This window comes from Equus przewalskii, chromosome 7, assembly GCF_037783145.1.
Source record: "Equus przewalskii isolate Varuska chromosome 7, EquPr2, whole genome shotgun sequence".
NCBI lineage: Eukaryota > Metazoa > Chordata > Mammalia > Perissodactyla > Equidae > Equus > Equus przewalskii.
The window spans coordinates 44,712,606-44,735,915 of NC_091837.1; the positions used below are offsets into that span (position 1 = coordinate 44,712,606).

At 34.0% G+C, this 23,310-nt stretch overlaps 1 protein-coding gene across 1 annotated transcript in view; it reads left to right on the top strand.

Moving 5' to 3' along the window:
• SMCHD1 (structural maintenance of chromosomes flexible hinge domain containing 1) overlaps positions 1-23,310 on the top strand; it is a 137,307-nt gene that overhangs the window by 24,479 nt on the left and 89,518 nt on the right. The window contains exons 6-14 of the mRNA XM_008537392.2: positions 7,667-7,781; positions 7,905-8,024; positions 13,227-13,393; positions 15,527-15,617; positions 16,324-16,534; positions 18,774-18,894; positions 18,973-19,156; positions 21,449-21,643; positions 22,743-22,856. Of these exons, the coding sequence (XP_008535614.2) occupies positions 7,667-7,781; positions 7,905-8,024; positions 13,227-13,393; positions 15,527-15,617; positions 16,324-16,534; positions 18,774-18,894; positions 18,973-19,156; positions 21,449-21,643; positions 22,743-22,856 (1,318 nt within the window). The remainder of the gene's footprint in view (positions 1-7,666; positions 7,782-7,904; positions 8,025-13,226; positions 13,394-15,526; positions 15,618-16,323; positions 16,535-18,773; positions 18,895-18,972; positions 19,157-21,448; positions 21,644-22,742; positions 22,857-23,310) is intronic.

Here is a 23,310-nt window from a genome sequence, read left to right on the forward strand (position 1 = left end):
TATATAGTCACTCTACCATATTTCCTGGCAATGACTTTTATTGTTTTTAATTTCTTTTACTAATTTGATCCTCTCTCTTGTTCATTTTTCTTAGTTTCAACACCTTTTATGACTTGTATCAATGGAGATTTTCTTTCTCTGTTCTAATAAATCAAATACTCTTGTCTCACACAGATAGAATGTCCTCTTATATTGTATCAAGAATATGAATATCTTCTGAAAAATTCTTTTGGACTGTGATGTAAATTTATTCCTGAGGGAAGTGACTTTCTAAATTCTCCAGAAGACTGCTTCTATGATGCAAAATTGTTTCTCAAGGTCTTAGATTATTTTTCTGCTTTTGTTTATCTTCATGAAGGAATATTTATATAGCCCTTGAATATAGGTATAGGGATTTTGCTGGACTCGTTTATACAAGTCTAAAACCTGCTGGAAATTTGTATTTTCAGCCTTATTTGCCATGATAAGAGTTTTTGCCTAGGTTGGGTTTGCATGGATGGTTTGGGTTGAAAAAGGAGACTTACTGCCTAGTGATTATGTGTCCATTCCTAATCACCGAACAGAATTCTTTAGTTTTCAGTCAGAGTAAGTAGATGTGTGTCCTTTTATCTCTGAACTTCCCTCTCCTTAAACTTTTGTATACTTCCACATGTTTTTTAAGGAGAATATTTAGGGGAGGGTATTTTCAGACTATTTCCTAGAAGTATTGCCATAGTAATTAAAGTCTTGGAACCCATTTACTCTTTTTATTTTTCTTAATAGACATTAGGTCCATAGAATTTGAATCATAGTTCTTGCTTTATAACAATTTATCAATTTAGGCCTTGCCCTTTTAAAGTTTATTTGTTGAAAAATTTAATAAGTTAAATAACCAGAATCTACCACCTAATCCAATAAGGAGAATATTTCCTGTAACTTACATCTGTGTGCTCCCTTGTTCTATTTCTTTTCTCCCCACCAAAATTAACCACTGTCTTGTATTGTTTTTCTGTTTCTTTGTTTTTCTAAAAATATGTTTATCCAATTTTGCTTATTTTTTGATATTATGGAAAAGGGTAATCATACTGCATGTTGGTCTATGAGGGACTTGCATTTTCATTTAATATTGGGTTACTAAGATTTTATCTTTTGTAGGTCTGTAGTTCATTCTTTTTCATAACCATATAATCTTTTGTGTATACCGAAAAGAAATCTTACTGTATTTGTCCAGTCTCTAGCCAGTGGGCATTTGGCTTTCCCCCCAAGTTTGTGAGTGATAGTGTCTTTCATGTGGGTGTATGTGTGTAGTGTGTTGTGTTATATGTGTTTCCTGGTCCAGATCTGTATACATTCTTATGTATATGCCTAAGAGGGAATTTGTGGGTTATAGAAATGAATGTTCCAATTTACAAGATAATCGCAAATTGTTTTCTAAAGTAACAATTTATACTTCTACCACTTATGAAAGTTTGATAAAACTCACTTAGGAAACCATTTGGATCTGGTATGTTTTGGTGGGAGCAATTTGTAACTATTGCTTTGATTCCTTTAATAGAGTTCTAAGAATAATTAGGCTTTCTGTTTCTTAGTGATTTAGTTTTGGTAAGTTATATTTTTACTAGGAATTAGTCTATTTCATTAAAGTTTCAAGTTTATTGGCATATAGTTGTTGGTAATGTTTTCAAAGAACCGGTGTTTGCTTTGATAAATTTTCTTTATTGTTTTTCTGTTTTCAAATTCTTTGATTTCTGCTCTTTATTATTTATATCTTTCTTGCTTTGGGATTGTTTTGCTCTTTTGTAGTATTTTGAGGTGTATTCTTAAATTATTGATTCGAGACCTTCTTTTCTAAGATGACTATTTTCTGTTACAAATTTTTTTCTCAGAACTACTTTTGCTGCGTCTCACAAGTTTTGATATGCTGTATTTTCACTTTCATTCAGTTCTGTGTAGTTTTTATTTCCCTTGCAACTTGCTCTTTGATGCATGGTTTGTTTTAGGAATGTGTTGTTCAATTTCCAAGTATTTTCAATAGATTTTCTTGTCTTTTCCAAAACACTTTAAATAGTTTCTGTCATGACAACTCTGTGGAGTAAGAAGAGCAGATGATGTCCTCGTTTATTAAGCGGGGAGAGGTGAATGGCTGGTCTGTCTTCACTCAGCAGCATTGTGCAGTCATGGTTTGCAACCAGTTATTCTGATTCTTGGATACATTGAGGTAAAACATTGCCCAGGAAATCCCCGGAAGGATGTATCTTCCAGCAGCTCCTCTTATGCTGCACAGCAAGGGCTCCCCAGAACCCATTTTAAAAACAATACGGATTTTGCTTTGGTTATGATGAGGTAGTTTGCAGCAGACTGCTTTCTAGCCAGAAAAAACTGAGATAGCTAGATAAAATGAAAATTAGTTTGAAGGCATAGGAGAACTGTTGAAACAACCAGGATTGGGGAGGGAGGGAATATTCCAAAAGCGGGGAAATCTCAAAGATCCAGCCAGTACAGGCACATCTCATTTTGTTGTGCTTCACTTTATTGTGCTTTTTGCAGGTCCTTTTTTTTTTTTTTTTTTTTATTAATGTTATGATAGATTACAACCTTGTGAGATTTCAGTTGTACATTATTGTTAGTCATGTTGTGGGTACACCACTTCCCCCTCCGTACCCTCCCCCCACCCCCCCTTTCCCCTGGTAACCACCTATCAGATCTCCTTGTCAATATATTAACTTCCACCTATGAGTGGAGTCATACAGAGTTCGTCTTTCTCTGACTGGCTTATTTCGCTTAACATAATACCCTCGAGGTCCATCCACGTTGCTGCAAATGGGCCAATTTTGTCTTTTTTTATGGCTGAGTAGTATTCCATTGTGAATATATACCATCTCTTCTTTATCCAGTCATCAGTTTCTGGGCATGTAGGTTGGTTCCACATCTTGGCTATTGTAAATAATGCTGCGATGAACATAGGGGTGCAAGGGACTCTTGGGATTTCTGATTTCAGGTTCTTAGGATAGATACCCAGTAATGGGATGGCTGGGTCATAGGGTATTTCTGTTTTTAGCTTTTTGAGAAATATCCATACTGTTTCCCATAGTGGCTGTACCAGTTTGCATTCCCACCAACAGTGTATGAGGGTTCCTTTTTCTCCACAACCTCTCCAACATTTGTTGCTCTTGGTTTTGGATGTTTTTGCCAATCTAACGGGTGTAAGGTGATATCTTAGTGTAGTTTTGATTTGCATTTCCCTGATGATTAGCGATGATGAACATCTTTTCATGTGTCTATTGTCAATAGATTTTCTTGTCTTTATGTTGATTTGCAGTTTGATTTCATTATAATCAGAGAACATACTCTATATGGTTTCAGTTCTTTTAAGTTTGTTGAGATTTGTTTTATGATCCAGGATATGACCTATTTTGGTGAATTTTCTATGCATCCTTGAACAGAATGTGTATTTTGCTGCTGTGGTGAGGAGTGTTCTGTAAATGTCATCGATTAGATTCTGTTGGTTGATGATATTGTTCAGTTGTTTTATATTCTTGTGGATTTTCTGTTGGTGTGTTGGTAACTAAGAGAAGTATAACTTATTTGCAGATTTGTTTCTTTTCTCTTTTCAGTTCTCTGAATTTTTACTTTGTGTGTTTTCAACTTGTGTTATTTTGTATATACGTAGAACTGTTATGATTTCTTGGTGAACTGACACTTTCATCATTGTGTAATGCTGCTCTTTGTCCCTGGTAATTTTCTTGCTCTGAAGTATATTTTATGTGATATTAGTATAACCACTCCAGCTTTATTTTCATTCATGTTTGCATGGTGTATCTTTTCTTATCCATTTTTTAAAAAACTACCTATAACATTGTATTTGAAATGAGTTTCTTGTAGGCAAATATATAGTTGGATCATTTTTTTATTCACTCTGCCAATTTTAGTGTATATGTACCATTACATTTTCTGTAATTATTGATATATTAGGACTTAGGATCTCATGTTTTAACTTTCTATTTGTTCCCTTTGTTTTTCCTTTCTCTCTTTTCCGGCCTTTCCGTGGTTTACTTAAACATATTTTAGTATACTATTTCTTTATAGTGTTTTTGAGTGTATCTTTTTTTTTTTAATAGTTGCTGTAGGGAATACTATATACATACTTATTAGTTTACTAGTACAGACGTTTTACCACTTAAAGAGAATTGCAGAAATCTTACCAATTTATTTAGGTCTTTTAACTCTCTCCCATGTATAGTTTTCTTAAGTGTTACGTCTGCATACATTGAGAACCACATCAGATAATGTTATTTTCATTTCAGCAGTCTAATAATTTTAAAAACTCAAAAGGAGAAAAATATTCTTTTACTTACCCATGTATTTGTTTCATTGTTCTTTATTCATTTCCTGGTAATATTTTATCAACTTTGACGTTAATATAGCTACTCCACCTTTCTTTTTATTATTGTTAAAATGGTAACTCTTTTACTAACCTTTTAGCCTATTGTCTCTTTATATTTAAAGAGAGTTTCTTTCAGGCAGCATATAGTTGTGTATTAAAATTTGACAATCTCTGCCTTTTAACTGGAATGTTTAGACCAATTACATTTAATGTGATTATTGGTATGTTTGAAGTTAGACTTACATCTTTGTTATTTGTGTTTTATTTTTCCTGTTTTCTTTTTTGTCTACCTTCTTTCAAATTGAGTATTTTGTCTGTGTGTGTGTGATTCCATTTTATTTCCTTTGTTGGCTTATTAACTGTTACTCTGTTTTGCTTTACTGGTAACTTTTGGATTCATAGTGTACACGTTTAATTTATCACAGACTATATATCAAGTAATATTACACCATTTCACATATAAGTACATCACAGTAGTACCATCCATGCCATTTACCCTGTCTTCATCTTTGTATTTTTATTTTTATACATTTTATGTTGACATATATTACAAATATCAAAGTATATTCTGGTTGTGTTGCTTTAAACAGGATTCCTTCTAGCTAGTTATCACATGAATCACTTCACATATTTATCTCATTTTTTGGTGAAAACATAAGTTCTACTACTCAGTAGATTTCAGTTATACAGTAAGAGCGTTATTGACTGTAGTCAGTGTTATACATTAGATCCTCAGACCTTATTCATGTTATAGCTGAAAGTTTGTACCCTTTTACCTACCTCTCCCTATTTCTCACACTCCCCAGCCCCTGTCAACCACTTTTCTACTCCATTTTTATATTTGTTTTAAGTGTCTTTTTCTTAAAAATGTGGTGAAAAAAGTGTAACAAAATTTGCTGTATGACCATTTTAAAGTGTACAGTTCAGTGGTGTTAATTATGTTCAGAATGTTTTGCAATCATTACCATTATGTATTTCCAAAATTTTTCATCCCCCCCAGACTAACTCTGTACCCGTTCAGCAATAACTCAATTCTCCCTACCTCTAGCTGCTGGTAACCACTATTCTGTTTTTTGTCTCAATGAATTTACCTATGCTATGTACCTCATTTAAGAGGAATCATACAAAATTTGTCATTTTTTGTCTGGTTTATTTCAGTTAGCATAATGTTTTCAGAGTTCATCAGTGTTGTAGCATGTATCAGAACTTCATTTCTGTTTTGGCTGAAGTGTGTAGCAATACCACATTTTGTTTTCCATTCATAGGTTAATAGATACTTGGCTTGTTTCCATCTGTTGTCTATTTTGAATAATGCTGCTATGAAAATTTGCATAAAAGTATCTGTTTGAGTCCCTGAGTCAGTATATGTTTTCCCACATAACTTACTAATTCTTGTGGTCTTCATTCCTTTGTGTAAATCCAAACAGTATTGTTTTAATTTCTGAAGGTCTTTTAACAGTTTTCCTAACTCACATTTGCTCTTGATGAACTTTTTCAGCTTTTGTACATCTGATAAAGTCTAGATCGCTCACTCCTCTCCCTTGCCCTTTAAAGATATTTTTACTGAGTATAGAATTTTTGGTTGACTTTGTTATAAATGTCAGTACGTTAGAAGTATCACTCCATTTTCTTCAGGCTTGTATAGTTTATGATGAGAAAGCTGTTGTCATTCTTATCTTTGTTTTTCAGTATGTATTGTGTCTGTTTGCTCTGACTCTTTAAGATGTTCTTTTTATTGTTAGTATCTGTACGCTCTCTGGTGTTGGGGTGTGTTTTTGTTGGGAGGGCATTGTAAGTGCATGCAAGTTGTATGGGGTGCTGTGTTTGTGTATTGTGTGGAGGCATTTTTTGTGTGTTGTGTAGGGGCAAGTTTGTGTCCATGTTTTGTGGAGATGGGTTTGTCTGCAGCAGTGGCTTTGTATGTTGTGAGGGGGGAGTTTTTTTGTGTAGTTTGTTTTGTAGCTCTGGTATTACAGTATCTCCCCTGGTCATTGTTGTCTTTATTTTGATTATTGATATATAGGGTGAGGACTTCTTATGCCAATTAAAATATTTATCTCTTTTTTTGTTTTGTTTTCTCTCACTTTTTAAATTCATTGCATCTTTTGTTGTTGCTTTTTAAAATCTTATTGGACCGTTTTCCTCTCTTTTTTTTTTTAAAGCTTGGCACCTGAGCTAACATCTGTTGCTGATCATCTTCTTTCTTCTTTTTTTTCTTCTTCTTCTCCCCAAAGCCTCCCAGTACATAGTTGTATATTGTAGTTGTAGGTCCTTCTGGTTGTGCTATGTGGGATGCCGCCTCAGCATAGCTTGATGAGCAGTGCCATGTCCATGCTCAGGATCCGAACCAGTGAAACCCGGGCCACTGAAGTGGAGCACACAAACTTAACCACTCGGCCACGGGGCCAGCCCCACTGTGGACTTTTTTTATGTATCCTGTTTGGGCTCTTTTGGTCTGAATCTGTGGAGCCATGTCTTTTAGTGGTTCCAGCATATTTGCAGCTGTTATTTATTCTGTCTTCTCTTTCTGTAACTACACTGAAAACTTGTTTGAGATATTGTCCTTCAGTCATTCATGTCTTTTAGACCCACTTTGATATTTCCATTCCTTTTCTTCCTTTGTTTCTTACGGGTAAGTTCTTTGAATGTCTCTTTGCATTTTCTGATTCTTTCCAGCTCTGCCGTATCTGCTCTCTAACCTTTCCATTTAGTGTAATACTGGTTCCAGCCTCACTCTCAATTCTGTTTGTTTCTGATATTGGGAAATGGTGTCCCTGGAGACCTTGCCTATATTTTGAGAGACCAGGGACACGTACTCTCTAGAGTGTTGTTATGGTGCAGTGGAGGTTCACTCAGAGCTCTTCATATTAAAAGCTCATGGATACATGGAAATAATCTCTTTACTGTAATTCTCATTATTCTTCAGACAATACTTTAATGAGTTTTGAAGAAGTAAATAACTTTGAGGGGAATATTGTATAGGCATAAGAATATATAAAGATATAGATATTTATTTAGCGCTGTTTGCTGCGAGATTTTCTGATTTAGTTGGGTGGGCCCAAGAATTTGCATTTCTTAAAGTTTCCCAGTGATGCTGATGCAGCTGGTCTGGGGCATAAACCTGAGAACCACTGGAATAGATGATGTCTTGATTTTTACCTCTGATTATTTTACCTTTGAATTGAGGTATTATCTGGCTTAGGGATCATTTTATTAATGCTTAATAAAAGTGCTATAACAATTTCCTTTGGCGCCTTGGTAGCTTGTTTAAAATCACAGCATTAATGTGATGTTTTATTTTAGTGATCATTCGGGATATGTTCGACCAGTACCAGTGCCACGCAGTTTAAACAGTGATATTTCCTATTTTGGTGTTGGGGGCAAGCAGGCTGTTTTCTTTGTTGGACAGTCAGCCAGAGTAAGTAAAAAGTTTTCTTATAAGTGAAAGTTGATCAAAATATTTTGAGGTTCTCTCTGTCTAAGTGGGTTAGCCAGTTTAACTTTTAGGAGTTTTTAAAGTACTCTGTTTAATATTTAACAGATGATAAGCAAACCTGCAGATTCCCAAGATGTTCATGAGCTTGTGCTTTCTAAAGAAGATTTTGAGAAGAAGGAGAAAAACAAAGAGGCAATATATAGTGGATATATTCAAAACAGAAAGGTACAATACATTTTAACTCATTAATTGTAAATTTATTACTTTGGATGGATGATAGGACAAAAGTGTTTTTCCATTTTCTATCTAAAATATTAATACTAGTACTTTAAAAACTTGAAGGTATGGAATTTTCAAATTACTTAATTTTCATTCTTTTTCCTTTAATCCTCTGAATAGCATAAGTGATCATTTATGTGCTTTCTCAGGCTGAAAGTCTTTAGACAAGTTTTCTCATAAAGCCAAGTAAGCTTCCTGGAAATTGCTCATAAGATTGTAAACTTTTCTCCTTGCACTGAGTTAGAGTTTTAAAATCTTTGTTGTATAATAACCACAGAACTAGAGTAGAAAACAGTGAGAGGGTCATAGACTTCTAGGAAATCAGAGCTCCAGAGAAATAAATGATCGATATATTTCTGTTAAAAATTTGCTTTCAAATTCTCATTTTAATAAGGAGAATGTTAACAAATTTGAATCTCTGTGGTGAGTACATGGTATTTATTGTATTATTCATTCAACTTTTCTCTGTTTGAAACATTTTAGAATTTTTTAATTTTAAAATTTTTAATTTTTAAAAATCCTTTTCTGATTGTAAAACAAATTATAAAAAATTTTGTAATCAAATATAAAGAAAATAAAAATAGTCTCAAATGCCAGGAAAAAGTGTAACATATCTAATTGAATTTCCTTCTAGTCTAACTTTTTTATTATGTACTTTTAGTTTGAACTCACTTTTTTGTTTTTTTTTAAAGATTGGCACCTGAGCTAACAACTGTTGCCAATTTTTTTTTTTTCCTGATTTTTCTCCCCCAAATGCCCCCAGTACATAGTTGTATATTTTTTAGTTGTGGGTCCTTCTAGTTGTGGCATGTGGGACGCCGCCTCACCGTTGGCCTGACGAACAGTGCCATGTCCGCGCCCAGGATCCGAACTGGTGAAACCCTGGGCTGCCAAAGTGGAGCGTACGAACTTAACCATTCGACCGCAGGGCCGGGCCCCTAGAACCCACATTTTTTAAATTAACATTTATTTTTCATTTTATAAAATGTTTTGGCACACAACACATTTTTAATAGCTTTGTTGTATTTTTTGGCTGAATGTTCTGTGATTTAACTATTTTGTTTAGCGTTATTTAAAGGATTTTAGTATAATTATAAAGACATTGCCATGAATATCTTTGCATAACATTTTGCATGAATTACAATTCATTCTTAGTATAGTTTGTTAGAATTTTAATAGCTGTGACAACGAATTTGAACTTTATAAATATTCTTGGTATATCTTAGAAAATCACTTTTCTGAGAGGTTGAACCCAAATCAAATACACTCCTAATGGTAGTGTAAGGAAGTGCCTATCTGATCATTTCCTTATTTTTAAAAGGAGTTGGGGGGGGGGGGCAGCAAAATGTTGATAATTTAATAGGTGAAAATAATACCTTTTCTTTCATTACTAGCTGGCTGAATTTTTTTTCCATGTTCGTTAGCAACTTTTATTTTCTCTGTAATTTAGTATTCTCTCCAGGAAATTTCTTCATTTTGCTCATCTCAGTTTTTCTTCTTTAAATTTATTGCATTTGTTTAACAATTTACCTATCTTAATATATTTATATAACAATATTCCATCCTTATCTTTTCCATCTTATGTTACTATCACACAGCCCTATGAAATATGTTAGTGGAAATATTTGCTATGTTAAAACTGGTGAAAAATAGGAATTGAAAATTTAAATGATTTTCAAAACTGTATGCATATGATAAACCTTGGATTGAGCTGAGGTCTCTCGGTTCTTCATTTCTGCCAGCTTTTCCTGTGTTTTGTGCTTAGTTCATCCCAACAAACATTTCTTGGGTACTGTTTGGTCCCTAGTTCTTTTCTTTTTCTGACCAGTCCATTCCAACCTCCTTTTTTTGGCTCTTCCTTTTTCCTTGACCTGTTAGCAGTTATTACAGTATGTGTGGGGTTGGTGTTCTTGATCTATAACCAGCAGTCTTACTTTTTCTATAGGCAGTGTTTATGTGTATATATGTACATATGCCACTTAATATCAGCAGTTCTCAAATCTGTATTTTTTGTCAAGACTTTTCTCTTAAGATTGAGACACTGAATCAGGCTGGACTCTAAAGGAAACAAACAATTCAAGGCACTCTAAATAGAAGAGGGTTTAATAAAGGGAATTAGATGCTTACATGATTATTGGAAAAGCTGAAGGAATGAACTTTAGGCTGAGCCTTGCAGAATGATGCCAGGACACTCAAACTGACCTTTAAGGGATGCTGCAACATCTGCTATAATCATGGACTTGGAGGACCACCACTGCATCTGGAATTCAGAAACTCACTGCCTTATCTGTGATCCAGGAGTTGGAAAGGTTTTGCTGCCACAGATTTTCCAACACTGGACCACAGAATTTCTGACCATAATCACTGCTGTATCAGTGCTGATGCTTAAAGCTAGAACTTTGATACTGGTCTTTCGGTACCTTGCATGATAGAAAACCTTCAAGAAATCTCAGGAAATGGCCTCTGCCGCATTTTCCCCTTCTAAATCTTTGGCTGGTATATCTAATTGGTGAAACCTAATTTGCATTCACAATCCAAAGTTTAAGAGTCTGAGAAATAGACTTTTATGGCTTTCCATCCTCTGCAGCCCAGAAGGGGACAATAAAAAGTGGTACAGATGGGTGGCTGAATACCAACTGATCGTATCTAGCATGCTCATTTCTAATTTCAATTAGATGTCCTACTCTAGATGTTCCATAAATAACTCACTTTTGGTACATCTAAAATAAAAAATATTATCTATAAACCTTTCTTATTCTCTCTTTTCCCCTTAACTACCCTTTTCAATTAACAACATGCGCTGGTCAAGTAGTTAATAATTGTAATCCTTATTGTTAATCTTCGCCACATTTAATTCTGTCTTTTAAAATAGGTTCTTTCATCTACCCCCTCTTCCACCCATTTCCATTGCTGGATTCAGCCATTCCAGCCTCATCTTTCATCATCTGTTTATCATATACTCTAAACTACCTTGTTTCCCTCAAATCTTTCATGTTCTCTTTGGTCCAGAGTATTCTTATTAAGTCATCTATTGGCGAAATGTCACCCTCTTTTTAATTATCTCCAGCTCTTGGTTTGTGTCTTTATAATGGTGCATTGTTTTGTAACTGTTTGTTTCTCATCTCCTACTAGATGGAATTTGTAGGGAGGAAGGACACTGTCTTATTTATCTTGAACCCTCTCTTCCTCGTTTCCAGGTTGAGTCATATAACTTAGAAGGTGCTTGGTAAATATTTGGATAATGAACCTGCATCATTAGTAAACCCAGGCTAACCTACTAACTCTCAAAGTATATGAAATATAACTCGTATATTATGTATTGTAGCTGTAATATTAGAGATTTAGTGTGTAGGGGTGCATTGGAATGGTTTTGGTTTTTATTTATTTTTATTAAGAAAGTAATAATACATACTTATTAAAAAAATAAAATCAACCAGTTTCCTAGACGTAATAGTTCAGTGTATATCTTTATCCTTACAAGTTTTTATGTATAGATCGACATACATAATATATAAGTACATACATATGCATGCAACTATATGTATATATGCATGCAATTTTTGACGCATATAGACTCACAGTAAAAATTGAGAAGTCTGTAATTCTTATCCTCAAACACTCCTCCTTTCCTTACTTCCCTTCTGGCAAGCTATAGATATTCTCTGAAAGTGAGCTGTGAACCAGGATGATTTTACTCCCCTTTAAAGACAATGCCTTTGGTCTAAGCCAGCTGAGTTCAGGTTGTATCCTAATTTTCTTGAACATGGAGGGCTGGGCATTGGTCCTGACCAAGTTAAGTGGTAGATATCCCAAGCAAAGACTCATTCCCACCTAGGGTAAGTGTCCTCAGTTTTTCTTGGCATTTTTAAACTAAGTCCAGTCCTGCACCGCATAATGATGTTTTGGTCAACGATGGGCTGCTTGTGTGACTGGTTCCATAAGATTAGTACTATATAGCCTAGGTGTGTAGTGAGCTATACCATCTAGGTTTGTGTAAGTACCGTAGGGGAGGAAGAACTTTTCTTCTATACTTCTAGGTTCTTCTGGCTGATCTAAGAATTAAATTGACGTGAGGGGCTGGCCCTGTGGCTGAGTGGTTAAGTTCATGCACTCTGCTTTGGCGGCCCTGGGTTTTGCCAGTTCGGATCCTGGGCATAGACATGGCACGGCTCGATAGGCCATGCTGAGGTGGCATCCCACATGCCACAACTAGAAAGACCCACAACTAAAATATACAACTGTGTACTGGGGGGACTTGGGGAGAAAAAGCAGGGAAAAAAAAAAGAACAATTAAATTGACATGAGACAGATTAATAGGAGACAAACAAACAGAAGTTTAATAACATGTGTATATGGGAGAAACCCATGAAAGCCAGGTAAATCACCAAAACCACCAAAGCCTTCACTTTAAATACCATCCTCAGTTAAAGACAAAAGATGTTGGGGGTGGGGACAGTCAGGGACTTCAAAGGGAGGAGGACAATTCACGGGTAGGTGAAAAGGAGCAGACATTTGGAAAACAAGTATTTGGCCACATGGAAACAGAAGAACACAGAGGGGAGCCCAGCAAACAGGCTTTTCTGTTTTCCTCCCTGTCTACCACCTAGTTCATGTTATGCTAAGGTGATAGCTCACTTTCTGAGACAGATTTTTATATCTGAATTCTTTGAGGCACTTGAGGAGGTAACAAGAAAAGCTTTGAGTCTTTTGTGAAAAATAATCAGCCTAAAATAATCCTCGTGTTAAAGAGACGCATTTTGGGGTGGCAAATTTTATTCCCCTTCAATACAATCTATGATGTTTGCATGACTCTGAAATTGCTTAATGATGCATTTCTCAGAGCAGATCCCCATCAAAAGATGCATGAATGTGTTAATTTTTCTGTACTTTTTCCTTTATGATTCTAAAATTGGTTTAGCATTATGGTATAGGATACTCCTTTATGTATGCCAGTTTAGCAGTTGATGTAAAAGTTTTCTTTCCTCACAGCGCTGTCACACACTCAGCTGATGTGTGTTGGGTCATTCTCCTTCAAAAGTCTATTGAAGCCTGTATTTGAAACTATCCAAGTGAATCACATTAAAAGTCAATGTAAATATTATTTGTATAATTACAATTAAGTTGTATGTAATCTGTTCACTCTTGTAGCCATCTGATTCTGTTCACATTACAAATGATGATGAAAGATTTCTACATCATCTTATCTCAGAGGAGAACGAAAAAGATAGCTTTACTGCTGTGGTTATCACAGGAGTACAACCAGAACACATACAATACTTGAAAAATTATTTCCCTCTTTGGACAAGACAGTTAGCGTAAGTAATTATTTGTATTTGACTCAGGACCTGTTTCTACTTATCTTTTTTAAGACAGAAAATATTACAGATCCCTTGACGCCTTTTAGCTTCTACTTTGCTCCTGTCCCGTTTCCTTCCCTCCAGTATGGTAGCCAGTACTCTAATGTTAGCATTAAAACGGTTCTCTAGTCTGTAAATGTTTATTGATCACCTGGAATGTATTGGTCATTATTTGAGGCATAGCCTTATTGACACCTATGATAAAATTTAAAATAAACTTCAGAATTTATCAAATTCAGCACCATCACTGTCATATCCTCCTTTTGTGCTTCTTCTCTATAGCACCTATCATAATCTTCCATACCATATGTTTTACTGATTTTTTTTGTTTGCCTTCTCCCATTGGAATATATTTATTTATGCACTGCTGTATCCGCAGTGTGTCCTCTTACATAGTAGATGCTCAATAAATGTTTATCAAATGAATGCATCAAGTTATTAATATAAAAAATATGTATATGCCTATATAGCATGTTAGTAATACTGAAAATAAATCTTTGTGTATTTTTAAATTTTTAGGGGGTAGAAATTCTGTTAGACCAAATTGAATGGATATTTATTTAATGGCTTTAAGTTTTTTCTCTGTAGCTATATAGATAGACCATTTTCCATTATTTCTGTTTGTCTGAATTACTGCATCTTGCAAAAATGGGTACATCTACACAAAATTTATGTTTTTTTAAAAAAAAACTTCACGTTTACCCAAAAGGCTGTCACACTCAATTTGAGGTTCTCTGTTTTATACATAAATATATGTTAACAGAGTTAAAAAATTTTCCTTTTATGGGAAGATAAATTTGGTTTTAGGAATACCTTTTTTCTTGAATGTTGATGTTTATTGGCCCTGTCATCTGAGAGTTTTAAATAGTACATGGGAATTTTTCTTCTCTCTATATTTTATTAGCTATTTTATAATTATAATTTCTCTTAACTGAAGGAACTCAGTGTACATAACACATAATTAGAATATACTCTTGCTCTAACAAAGAATAACATAACTTTAACCATTCTTTGAAACAGATGGTTGCTAAGCTGTTTTATAGCACCCTTAATCTATGGTTGTAAACTTGTTGATTATGATGTTAGCACTTGAGATGTCTGAAGAAAACCTCAAAATTTTCAGTGATTTCCTTTTATCTCAGTAGTATTTTAAACAGTAGCTAGGATAATTAATATTTTTAAAAATCAAAATTCATGTGAAGTTTTATTGCAAATTCCTGTTTGAGGAATAACTGCAGATATGATATATTTTAGCCCTGAATAAGCTCCTCAAAATGTAATCTTTTTTAACCTTTACTTGAGAATAAAGTAGCAAAGATTTCTGAAGTGGTGGTTTTGATGGGATGATGTTGAATGTATTAGTTTTGTTTGGGGATTATTGTTATAAGATTGACTCAGTGCTATGGGAGAGGAGAGATGAGAGTTACAGAATGATATTCTCACACTGTGGAGGTAATTTAAAGATATCCAATCCTGTGAGTCCTTTCTAGAATATCCCTCGCAAGTAGAATTATACCCTTTTGCCTTCTGGTTTTTATTTTCTTGATAAATTATACTTCTTGAAAGTGTAAAGTATGTGAGCTTTGAAGTTGGAAAGGCCTGGATTGAAGCCCTCCTCTCCCAAACTCTAGGTCTGTGACCTTAGATAAATTATATAAACTTCTTGCACCTCAGTTTTTATATGTATAAGATGAGATGTAACAATAACTGCATCCCAAGATTGTTTTTACCATTAAATGGGATACTCTTTTTACAAATGCTTAATATAGGGGCTGGCCCAGTGGTGCAGCGGTTAAGTTTGTGTGCTCCACTTCAGCAGCCCTGGGTTTGCCGATTCGGATCCCGGCACAGACCTACACACCACTTGTTAAGCCATACTGTGGTGGGAGTTCCACATATAAAATAGAGGAAGATGGGCACATATTTTAGCTCAGGGCTAATCTTCCTCAAAAAAAAAAAAAAAGTTTAATATAGTGCTTGGCACCTATTAGGTACTGCCAAATAGTAGTAATAAAATTTTTTTGGTAGAAGATTCTATGAACTGTAATTTTATGTGAATTAAAATTGTAAAGTTATTCTTCTATATTTTAGGCATATTTATCATTACTATATTCATGGTCCAAAAGGAAATGAAAAACGTACATCAAAAGAAGTTGGACCTTTCAACAACATTGATATTGAAGTAAGATAAGATTTCTTCTTACAATATTATGAATCATTAGGTATATGTTCCAGTTCCGAGGGACTCTGGATAAGAAAAATTAGTCAATAAATAGATAGCTCTCTCCATGTCTTTTACCAAAGTACTTTGGTAATTTGATATCCAAGTAAAGAGATCATTCCTAGATGTGTTTTTCCGGAACCTTTGTTTATTGTAGTATTTGATTTCCCTCTTCTTCTCTGTCTTCTATAAAGATATGAGTTGTTGCTGAATATCATGTCTCAAAATAGGGAGGAAAAGGGACATAGTTTCCCTTTTGTTCATAGAAGTCTTATGATGGTGAAGTAAGATTTAGGAGCACAGAACATTTGAGCGTTGGATTGTCAATATCCTTGCCCACACATTAGAAGAAATTTCACAGTACGTCATTGTCCTCCTTCCTACTTCTAGCAAGAAACCTTGAATTAAATGTACTCGTGACTTCTTTGTCCTTCAGCTCTACTTTGCTCTTTCTTTGCTTACTTTCTATTTTTTAGTAGTATGTTCCTTATTGATATACTACTTATAGCTATTTAACCCATATATAAATATATATACATTTCATTAAGCTAGATGATTACTTGTACAAATAAAAGTAGTTTTTGTCTATTCTGTTGTTGGATCATAGCTGAGAACAAAAGTAAAGTCATCATAGAATTTAATTATTTTTGTTTTATTTTTATTTTAGATTTCTATGTTTGAAAAGGGGAAGGCACCTAAGATTGTCAACCTAAGGGAAATACAAGATGACATGCAGACGTTGTATATAAACACAGCAGCTGATAGCTTTGAGTTCAAGGCTCATGTTGAAGGAGACGGTGTAGTGGAAGGGATTATCCGATATCACCCTTTCTTATATGATAGAGAAACTTACCCTGATGATCCATGCTTTCCATCAAGTATGTTAATCTGTTATCTTAGCTACAAAATGTGAAGCTGTGATTTAGGATAGTAATTTGTTTTTTTAATGATGATTATTAGTTTGGCTGTGAAGGTTAGATAAATTTTAAAACTTTCTTCTTTATGCAGATCTTCTTAAGTTGTTAGATATTTGTAATTTTTATAATTCTTGGTTTTTGTGTATATTCACTTCCAGATGAAGAAAGATATTCTTTTATTGTAGATCTCTTACTGAACTGAAGCTTTATATATTTCCCATATTGTCTTCCTATTATCTTTGTAGGTGTTTATAAAGAAGTTTTAAATTTTATATAGTCATATCAGTTTTATTTTTATCCTTTCTGATTTTGTCTTACTGTAGAAAGGCTTCTCATACCTTAAGATTGTGAAAAGATCTTGTAGGTTTTTTTAATCATTTTATGTTTAGATCTTTAATGCATCTATAGCCTCCTTTTTGGTGTGTAGGATGAAGTAGGGCTTTAATTTCATATTTTCCGTGTGGGTGTTCAGTTTCCTAGTACTAATTATTGAGTGTTATGATTTTTGCAATAGTTTGAAGTTCCCATAAGTATGTAGATCTGGATTCTTTATTGTAAGATATTGATCTATTTTTTATTTTTATACCTGAGCAATGATACTCTCTTGTAGCTTTATACGGTATATTGATATCTATAGAGCAAGACACTATTGGGTTTTTTTTGAGAAAATTCTTAATCTTTTACTCTTCTGGATAAATTTTGGCATCACTTTGTACATTCACTTCAAAAAATTCTAATGGGATTATTGGAAGTGTATTGAATTCATAGATTAATAGTATTAAACTTTCTCATTCAGAATACTTCCTAAGAATATCCTTAGTGTTTTGGGTTCTGGAGCCAGGTTTCCTGATTTGAATCCCATCTTTGCCATTTTCTATTTTGTAAACTTTGACAAACTACTGCCTACCTCAGTTTCCGTGTCTGTGAAATAGGAATAGTTCATGCCTCATAGAGGTATTGTGACTGTTAAATAAGTCACAAGTCCTTAGAAAGTGCACAACATTATTTATTTACTTGGTGGCTCTGCCTCTCATGATGTCTCTGCCCCTTTTTAATTTGCCATTTCTAACTTTTGTATACCTGTACACAAAAAGATAAAATTCTTCAAATGGTGTCTTAAAATAAGAGCCAATAAGGGGCCGGCCTTGTGGCCTAGTGGTCAAGTTCCGCACACTCTGCTTCAGCGGCCTGGGTTCAGTTCCCAGTGCAGATCTACACCACATGTTGGTGGCCGTGCTATGGTGGCGACCCACATACACAATAGAGGAAGATTGGCATAGATGTTAACTCAGGGCCTTTCTTCCTCAGGAAAAAGAAAGAGCCAATAAGTTGTATAATGATCAGAGGGATTGTCTAGGAGAAAAGTGATTTGGTTTGATTGAAGGGAACTTTTGCATAAGAACTTCTTGTGAGGGTTTTTGCCAGGTAGAAGGCTTTATTTTTGGGGGGAGGGGACGACTTAATGCTGGAATAACTGAGGTGTTACTATGTTAGGATCATAATGATTGATCCTTATTTATCTGGATATATGAAAATGTATTGCTAACAAACATTAAAACTTTATATACACTTGTACTCATTATGCTTTGATGCTTTGTAACATACAATTCTAGCTGTATTGCCTTAATCTGATCTTTGAAAATTTAGGTTTATGTCAGGTAAACTTAAATTCAGTATTATTGATTAATTTACCCATACTAGGCAAACTTGCTTCCACTAGATACCATAGATTTCCCAGATAATTTTTATGTGAACATACTAGTTCTGACAGAACTATGAAACTTATTTTAGCTACTGGACTCAAGCTTCTGTATTTGAAGAGAATAGAGATTCTGCTATAGTGCAAAATCTCTTTGGGGTATGACTCTTTTGCTCTTTAAACAAGTTTTAAAGATTGCAGGCTCAGTGGCTAGTGTAGTACTCCTAACATTGATTAGTGTATAAGAAATTGTTGACTTTTAAATGGGAAACACCATTGGTAATGTGGAACCACTTTGAAAGTCTGCTTTTCTGAGGACAAACTAAGAATAAAGCTACCTTTAGGTTTTATAGCATGCAATGTTAATGATCATATGAGATTTTGTTACATTTCTCTGAAGCTACTTTAACATTTTACTTATAAAAATTGATTTCTCAGTGATAAAAATTGCATATACTTTATAGCAATAAGCATTTTGTTGCACTTACTCCTGTGCTCTAGAATTAAAAGATGAAGATGATGATGATGATTGTTTCATACTTGAGAAAGCAGCAAGAGGGAAAAGGCCTATTTTTGAATGTTTTTGGAATGGACGACTAATACCATATACTTCTGTTGAAGAGTAAGTTTTGATTTTTCTTGAAATTATATCGTTTTATAACCTAATCTTTTTACTAACTAATATTTTTTTCCGTTCAAGCTTTGACTGGTGTACTCCTCCTAAGAAGAGAGGGCTTGCACCAATTGAGTGCTACAATAGAATATCTGGTGCATTATTCACTAATGACAAATTCCAGGTCAGCACAAATAAATTGACTTTTATGGATCTTGAGCTAAAACTGAAAGATAAGAACACCCTTTTTACAAGGATTTTAAATGGACAGGTATGATTTTAAATACCAAGTTTTGAATATTTGCAAATGTTCTATTTTAAGTACAACAAAAGTCGCTAGTAGATTTATACCAACATTTTGTATAGTTTTCATTTTATTTAATCAAAAGAATATGTGTAAATTTTTCTTGAGCATTTATGTGTTCACATTACTCAAAAATTTCAAACTGATTAGACCATGTTTGGATAAAATTCACAGATCTTTATTAGATCTTAATATCAAGACCTTGACATAGTGAATAGAAGCTACAGAAGCGTATCATTTGATGAGAGCATGTAAGAACAATTGTATCTAACACAAGGGCTATGTTTGTATATTAATAACCTAAATATGCAATTTTAATCAAATCTTGATGATAAAAAGGTAGAATTGTGAAATACTTTGAGCTAAAAGGTGATTTGAGATCGATCAGTATTAAAATATATTCAGTGATTGATAGAACAAGAATGATAAATTTTTTTAAAGGTAAATGGGACTAGTCTACTAGTGTACTTTTATTCTAACCAAATACCTCAGAAGCTTTTACTTGATACTGCTCTTTCAGTAGTTTAATGTCGAGTTGCCAAGAGGTAGATGCATTTATTGTGAGTCTAAAATCACTGGGCAGTAATTATAATACTTAGCATATAGTATTTATAGTCAGTCATCCCTACAAGATGTTGCACTTCGTTTTGCTGTTAATAAAATATTCTGAATCGTAGACGATTAAGATGTTTTTAAAGAATTAACCACTGAGAAAAGTCTTATTTGTAATTAGATATGATACACTTGGAATTCATTTTATACTATGGTATCGAGTAGCCAACATTTATTGAACAACTTGGTCTTTACAGAAGTTATCCACCATAGGTTGCTTCTGTTTGTTACATTGTATTTTTAAAATATGTATTTTCTAATTTTGGAAAATTTCAAATACACAGAAAAGTTGAAAGGATGTTAGAATGAATACCCACATACCCCTCTCCTAGATCAACTGTCATCTTGCCACACCTATAGCATTGTTTTTTGACACATTACTGAGTTTCTGGATTTAATTAATGCATCTGATAATTTGGTTGATAATGAATCCTGAGACTTAACTTATGTTTTAGCTTAGAACAATTTTATCTAGTAAAGGGGCTATATACCTTGGAGTGCAGTGTAAAACTTTGGAAGGAAAACTGTCACATTCCTAGTTAATGATTTTAATATCCTTGTGAAGCTGACAGAGTGACAACAGTGATTTGTTGATTTAGGAAGGAGTTAGTACCTGAGAATATGATTAGGGGGAAGATTTCCTTGAAACTATATGTCACTTTTTAATCTTTACCATGTTTAAAAATAACTTTTTAAAAATCAAATTTTTTGTTTTTTAATGATTAAGATATTGGCCCTCTAACTGCAGGCTGTAAAAACTTATGCTGAAATCATTTTTAATTTTACCCCATTTTCATTTGGAGATGGTATATTATGGAGTAAGGTATATAGGAAGAAATGAACTTCTGTAACTATACGTTGTCTTCTGTGAAAGCATGTAATGTGGAGATTGTCTTCCCTGCTCATTCTCCTAAAAACAGGCCTTAAAGAAGTATATATATAGCGACTTACGCTTGAGTGTAAATCTTTCTATACTATGTCCCAACAGGGTGAACAATGATAAGCAATAACACATTTTCTTCTTAGTTGTTATTAGAAAACACTTAATTTTTATTTTATGATTTAATCTTTTTGAATAGGGAATATGTATATGTAATATGTAATTAAAAGGAAAAATTTGTTTTACATAGGAATTTCTCAACTTATGTTTTCATTATCACCTTCATAAGGAGCCTGTTTTAGACTTCTTTTTCCCCAGTTGTTCCCCACAGTGATATTTTAGTATATGTGTATATCTGTTCTTGATGTGATAAAAATTGCTTTTTTATGTCCTGTTGAGAATATGCATGGTTGGTAGTGAGAAGGTTTCCTCTTACCCCTGTCTTACAGCCAGCTAGTTCTCCTTCTCCTAGACAGCCAGTGTGCGTCATTTTTTGGGATATAAAGCAGGGAAAGAAAGCTTTATTGTTAGTATTGACCATTGAAACTTCGGTTCCAAGGATGATAGCAAAGATTTCCTTTCTTTAGTAGTGGTTTTATTAGAAATCTAAATTTGTATAGGAGAAAGAGCCAACAAAATATTTTAGTTTTTTATTAGGTTTTCTGGGGCGGGGTTTGTGGAAGGAAAAATGGAATGAATGACAAGTGTCTGTGGTTATATTTGTTTAATAGTAGCTATATTTCATAGAACATTTTAAAATTTTACAGGAGCAGCGAATGAAAATTGACAGAGAATTTGCTCTATGGCTGAAGGACTGTCATGAAAAGTATGACAAACAAATAAAATTTACACTTTTTAAAGGAATAATTACACGTCCTGATCTTCCTTCTAAAAAGCAGGGCCCCTGGGCGACATACTCAGCAATAGAATGGGATGGAAAAATATACAAAGCAGGACAGCTGGTAGGTTTAACTTCTTTTTAGATTCAACTTTTAGTAGAATTTAAAACTAAATTAGATGTATTAGAATTTAACTGCAACCAAAAATAATGTAGGCATTGGCTTGAGTGCCTGCTGCTTGTAAGTTGCCTCGGTTTGTTGACTGCCTTGTGGAGAGTGCAGAGATCTAGGAGATGTGCTTTGTCCTTCGGGATCTTCCAGCCTTAAAATGGAGATAACCTAAACAAGTGATAATAGGTGAGAAGGAGATAAGTACCATGACAGGAGATGAATAGTGCTTTAGCAGTTTAGGAGTGGAGAGAATTTTCTGACTTTGGATGGGCCTGGGAGAAGAGAGTAAATCATGCAATCGCATTTTTATGGACCTTGAAAGAGGTTGAGGCTCAGGTTTACACAGATAATTACAAAGGACATGCATTTTCTCCATAAATGAGCATCGTCATCATATATTTAAAGCTTTGGAATTGGATGTGATCAACTAGAGGTAGAGTGGGTAGCTAGAGCTTTGCTTTTCCGACTTAGAATAAAAAAGAGGAGCTACCAAAGGAGAATGAAAGGGATAAGCTGGTGAGATAGAAGGAAACTGGGAGAATATGGTATCTCTGAAGTCAAGTGAAGAGTTATGAGAAGAATGCAGTGATAGTTTTGTCAAAATCTCTGTGGTGGTTGAGTAAAATGCTTTCTCAAAAAAGGTAATCTGGATGTAGACAAAGACACAGGTAGGTGTAGGGAAATAGCAAGCAGTAAAGTTGGATTGTCCTGCAACTCATTTTGTGTGTGTGTGAAGAGAAATAGACGGGGGGAAAAGGTTTGAGGTATTTTGGTGTTTATAGTAATTGACTTTGAAGGAGTTATGGGCCTTTTAGACACAATGCATAGCTATGACGTTTATGTATGAAGAAGCAGTTGTGTCTACAAAGATATGTTAAGTGAACTTCACAAATACGACTTTATTAGAAAATTAGAATGCTTTTTTCATTAATTTTCTAGTGATAGATATTGAAATTTTTTTTCCTTGTGTAAAAGTCTGAAGTAATCGTTAATATTAAACTTGTTTCTCTTAGTATTAATACTAAAACCTCTTTTAAAAACTAAATATTAGGTCAAGACAATCAAGACACTGCCTCTCTTTTATGGAAGCATAGTAAAATTTTTTCTTTATGGTGATCATGATGGAGAAGTATATGCTACAGGAGGAGAGGTTCAAATTGCAATGGTAAGACAGCAAGTAATAAAAAGTATTTATTGAAAGTCTCTTGGTATCCTTACTTTTGCTTCAATGTTGAAATAAAGATTCCGTCTTATATTTTGCTTGCATTTGGTTTTCCATTGGATGGATAAAGTCGTTTTAGCATGAATTCTTGTGTTTCATGTTTGGTGTTTTTAATAATCTACAGAACTTAACATCTGTATGCCCAATGTTTAACAAACATTCATATATTATTGTTAGTTATCACAATAATTTCATAAAGTGTGTGTTTCATCCAAGGCCCACAAACTAGTAAGCATTGGAGCCAGAATTCTATCTTAAGAATGAATAAGTCCTAAACTTGGGTGGGTTTTATCCTTGTACCATCTCCTGTTAATATTTGGATGGTATTTAATTAGGCCTAAGGAGGTTACATGAAAAATGGAAAATATACGCTGTGGTAAAATGTAATAATAGCTAT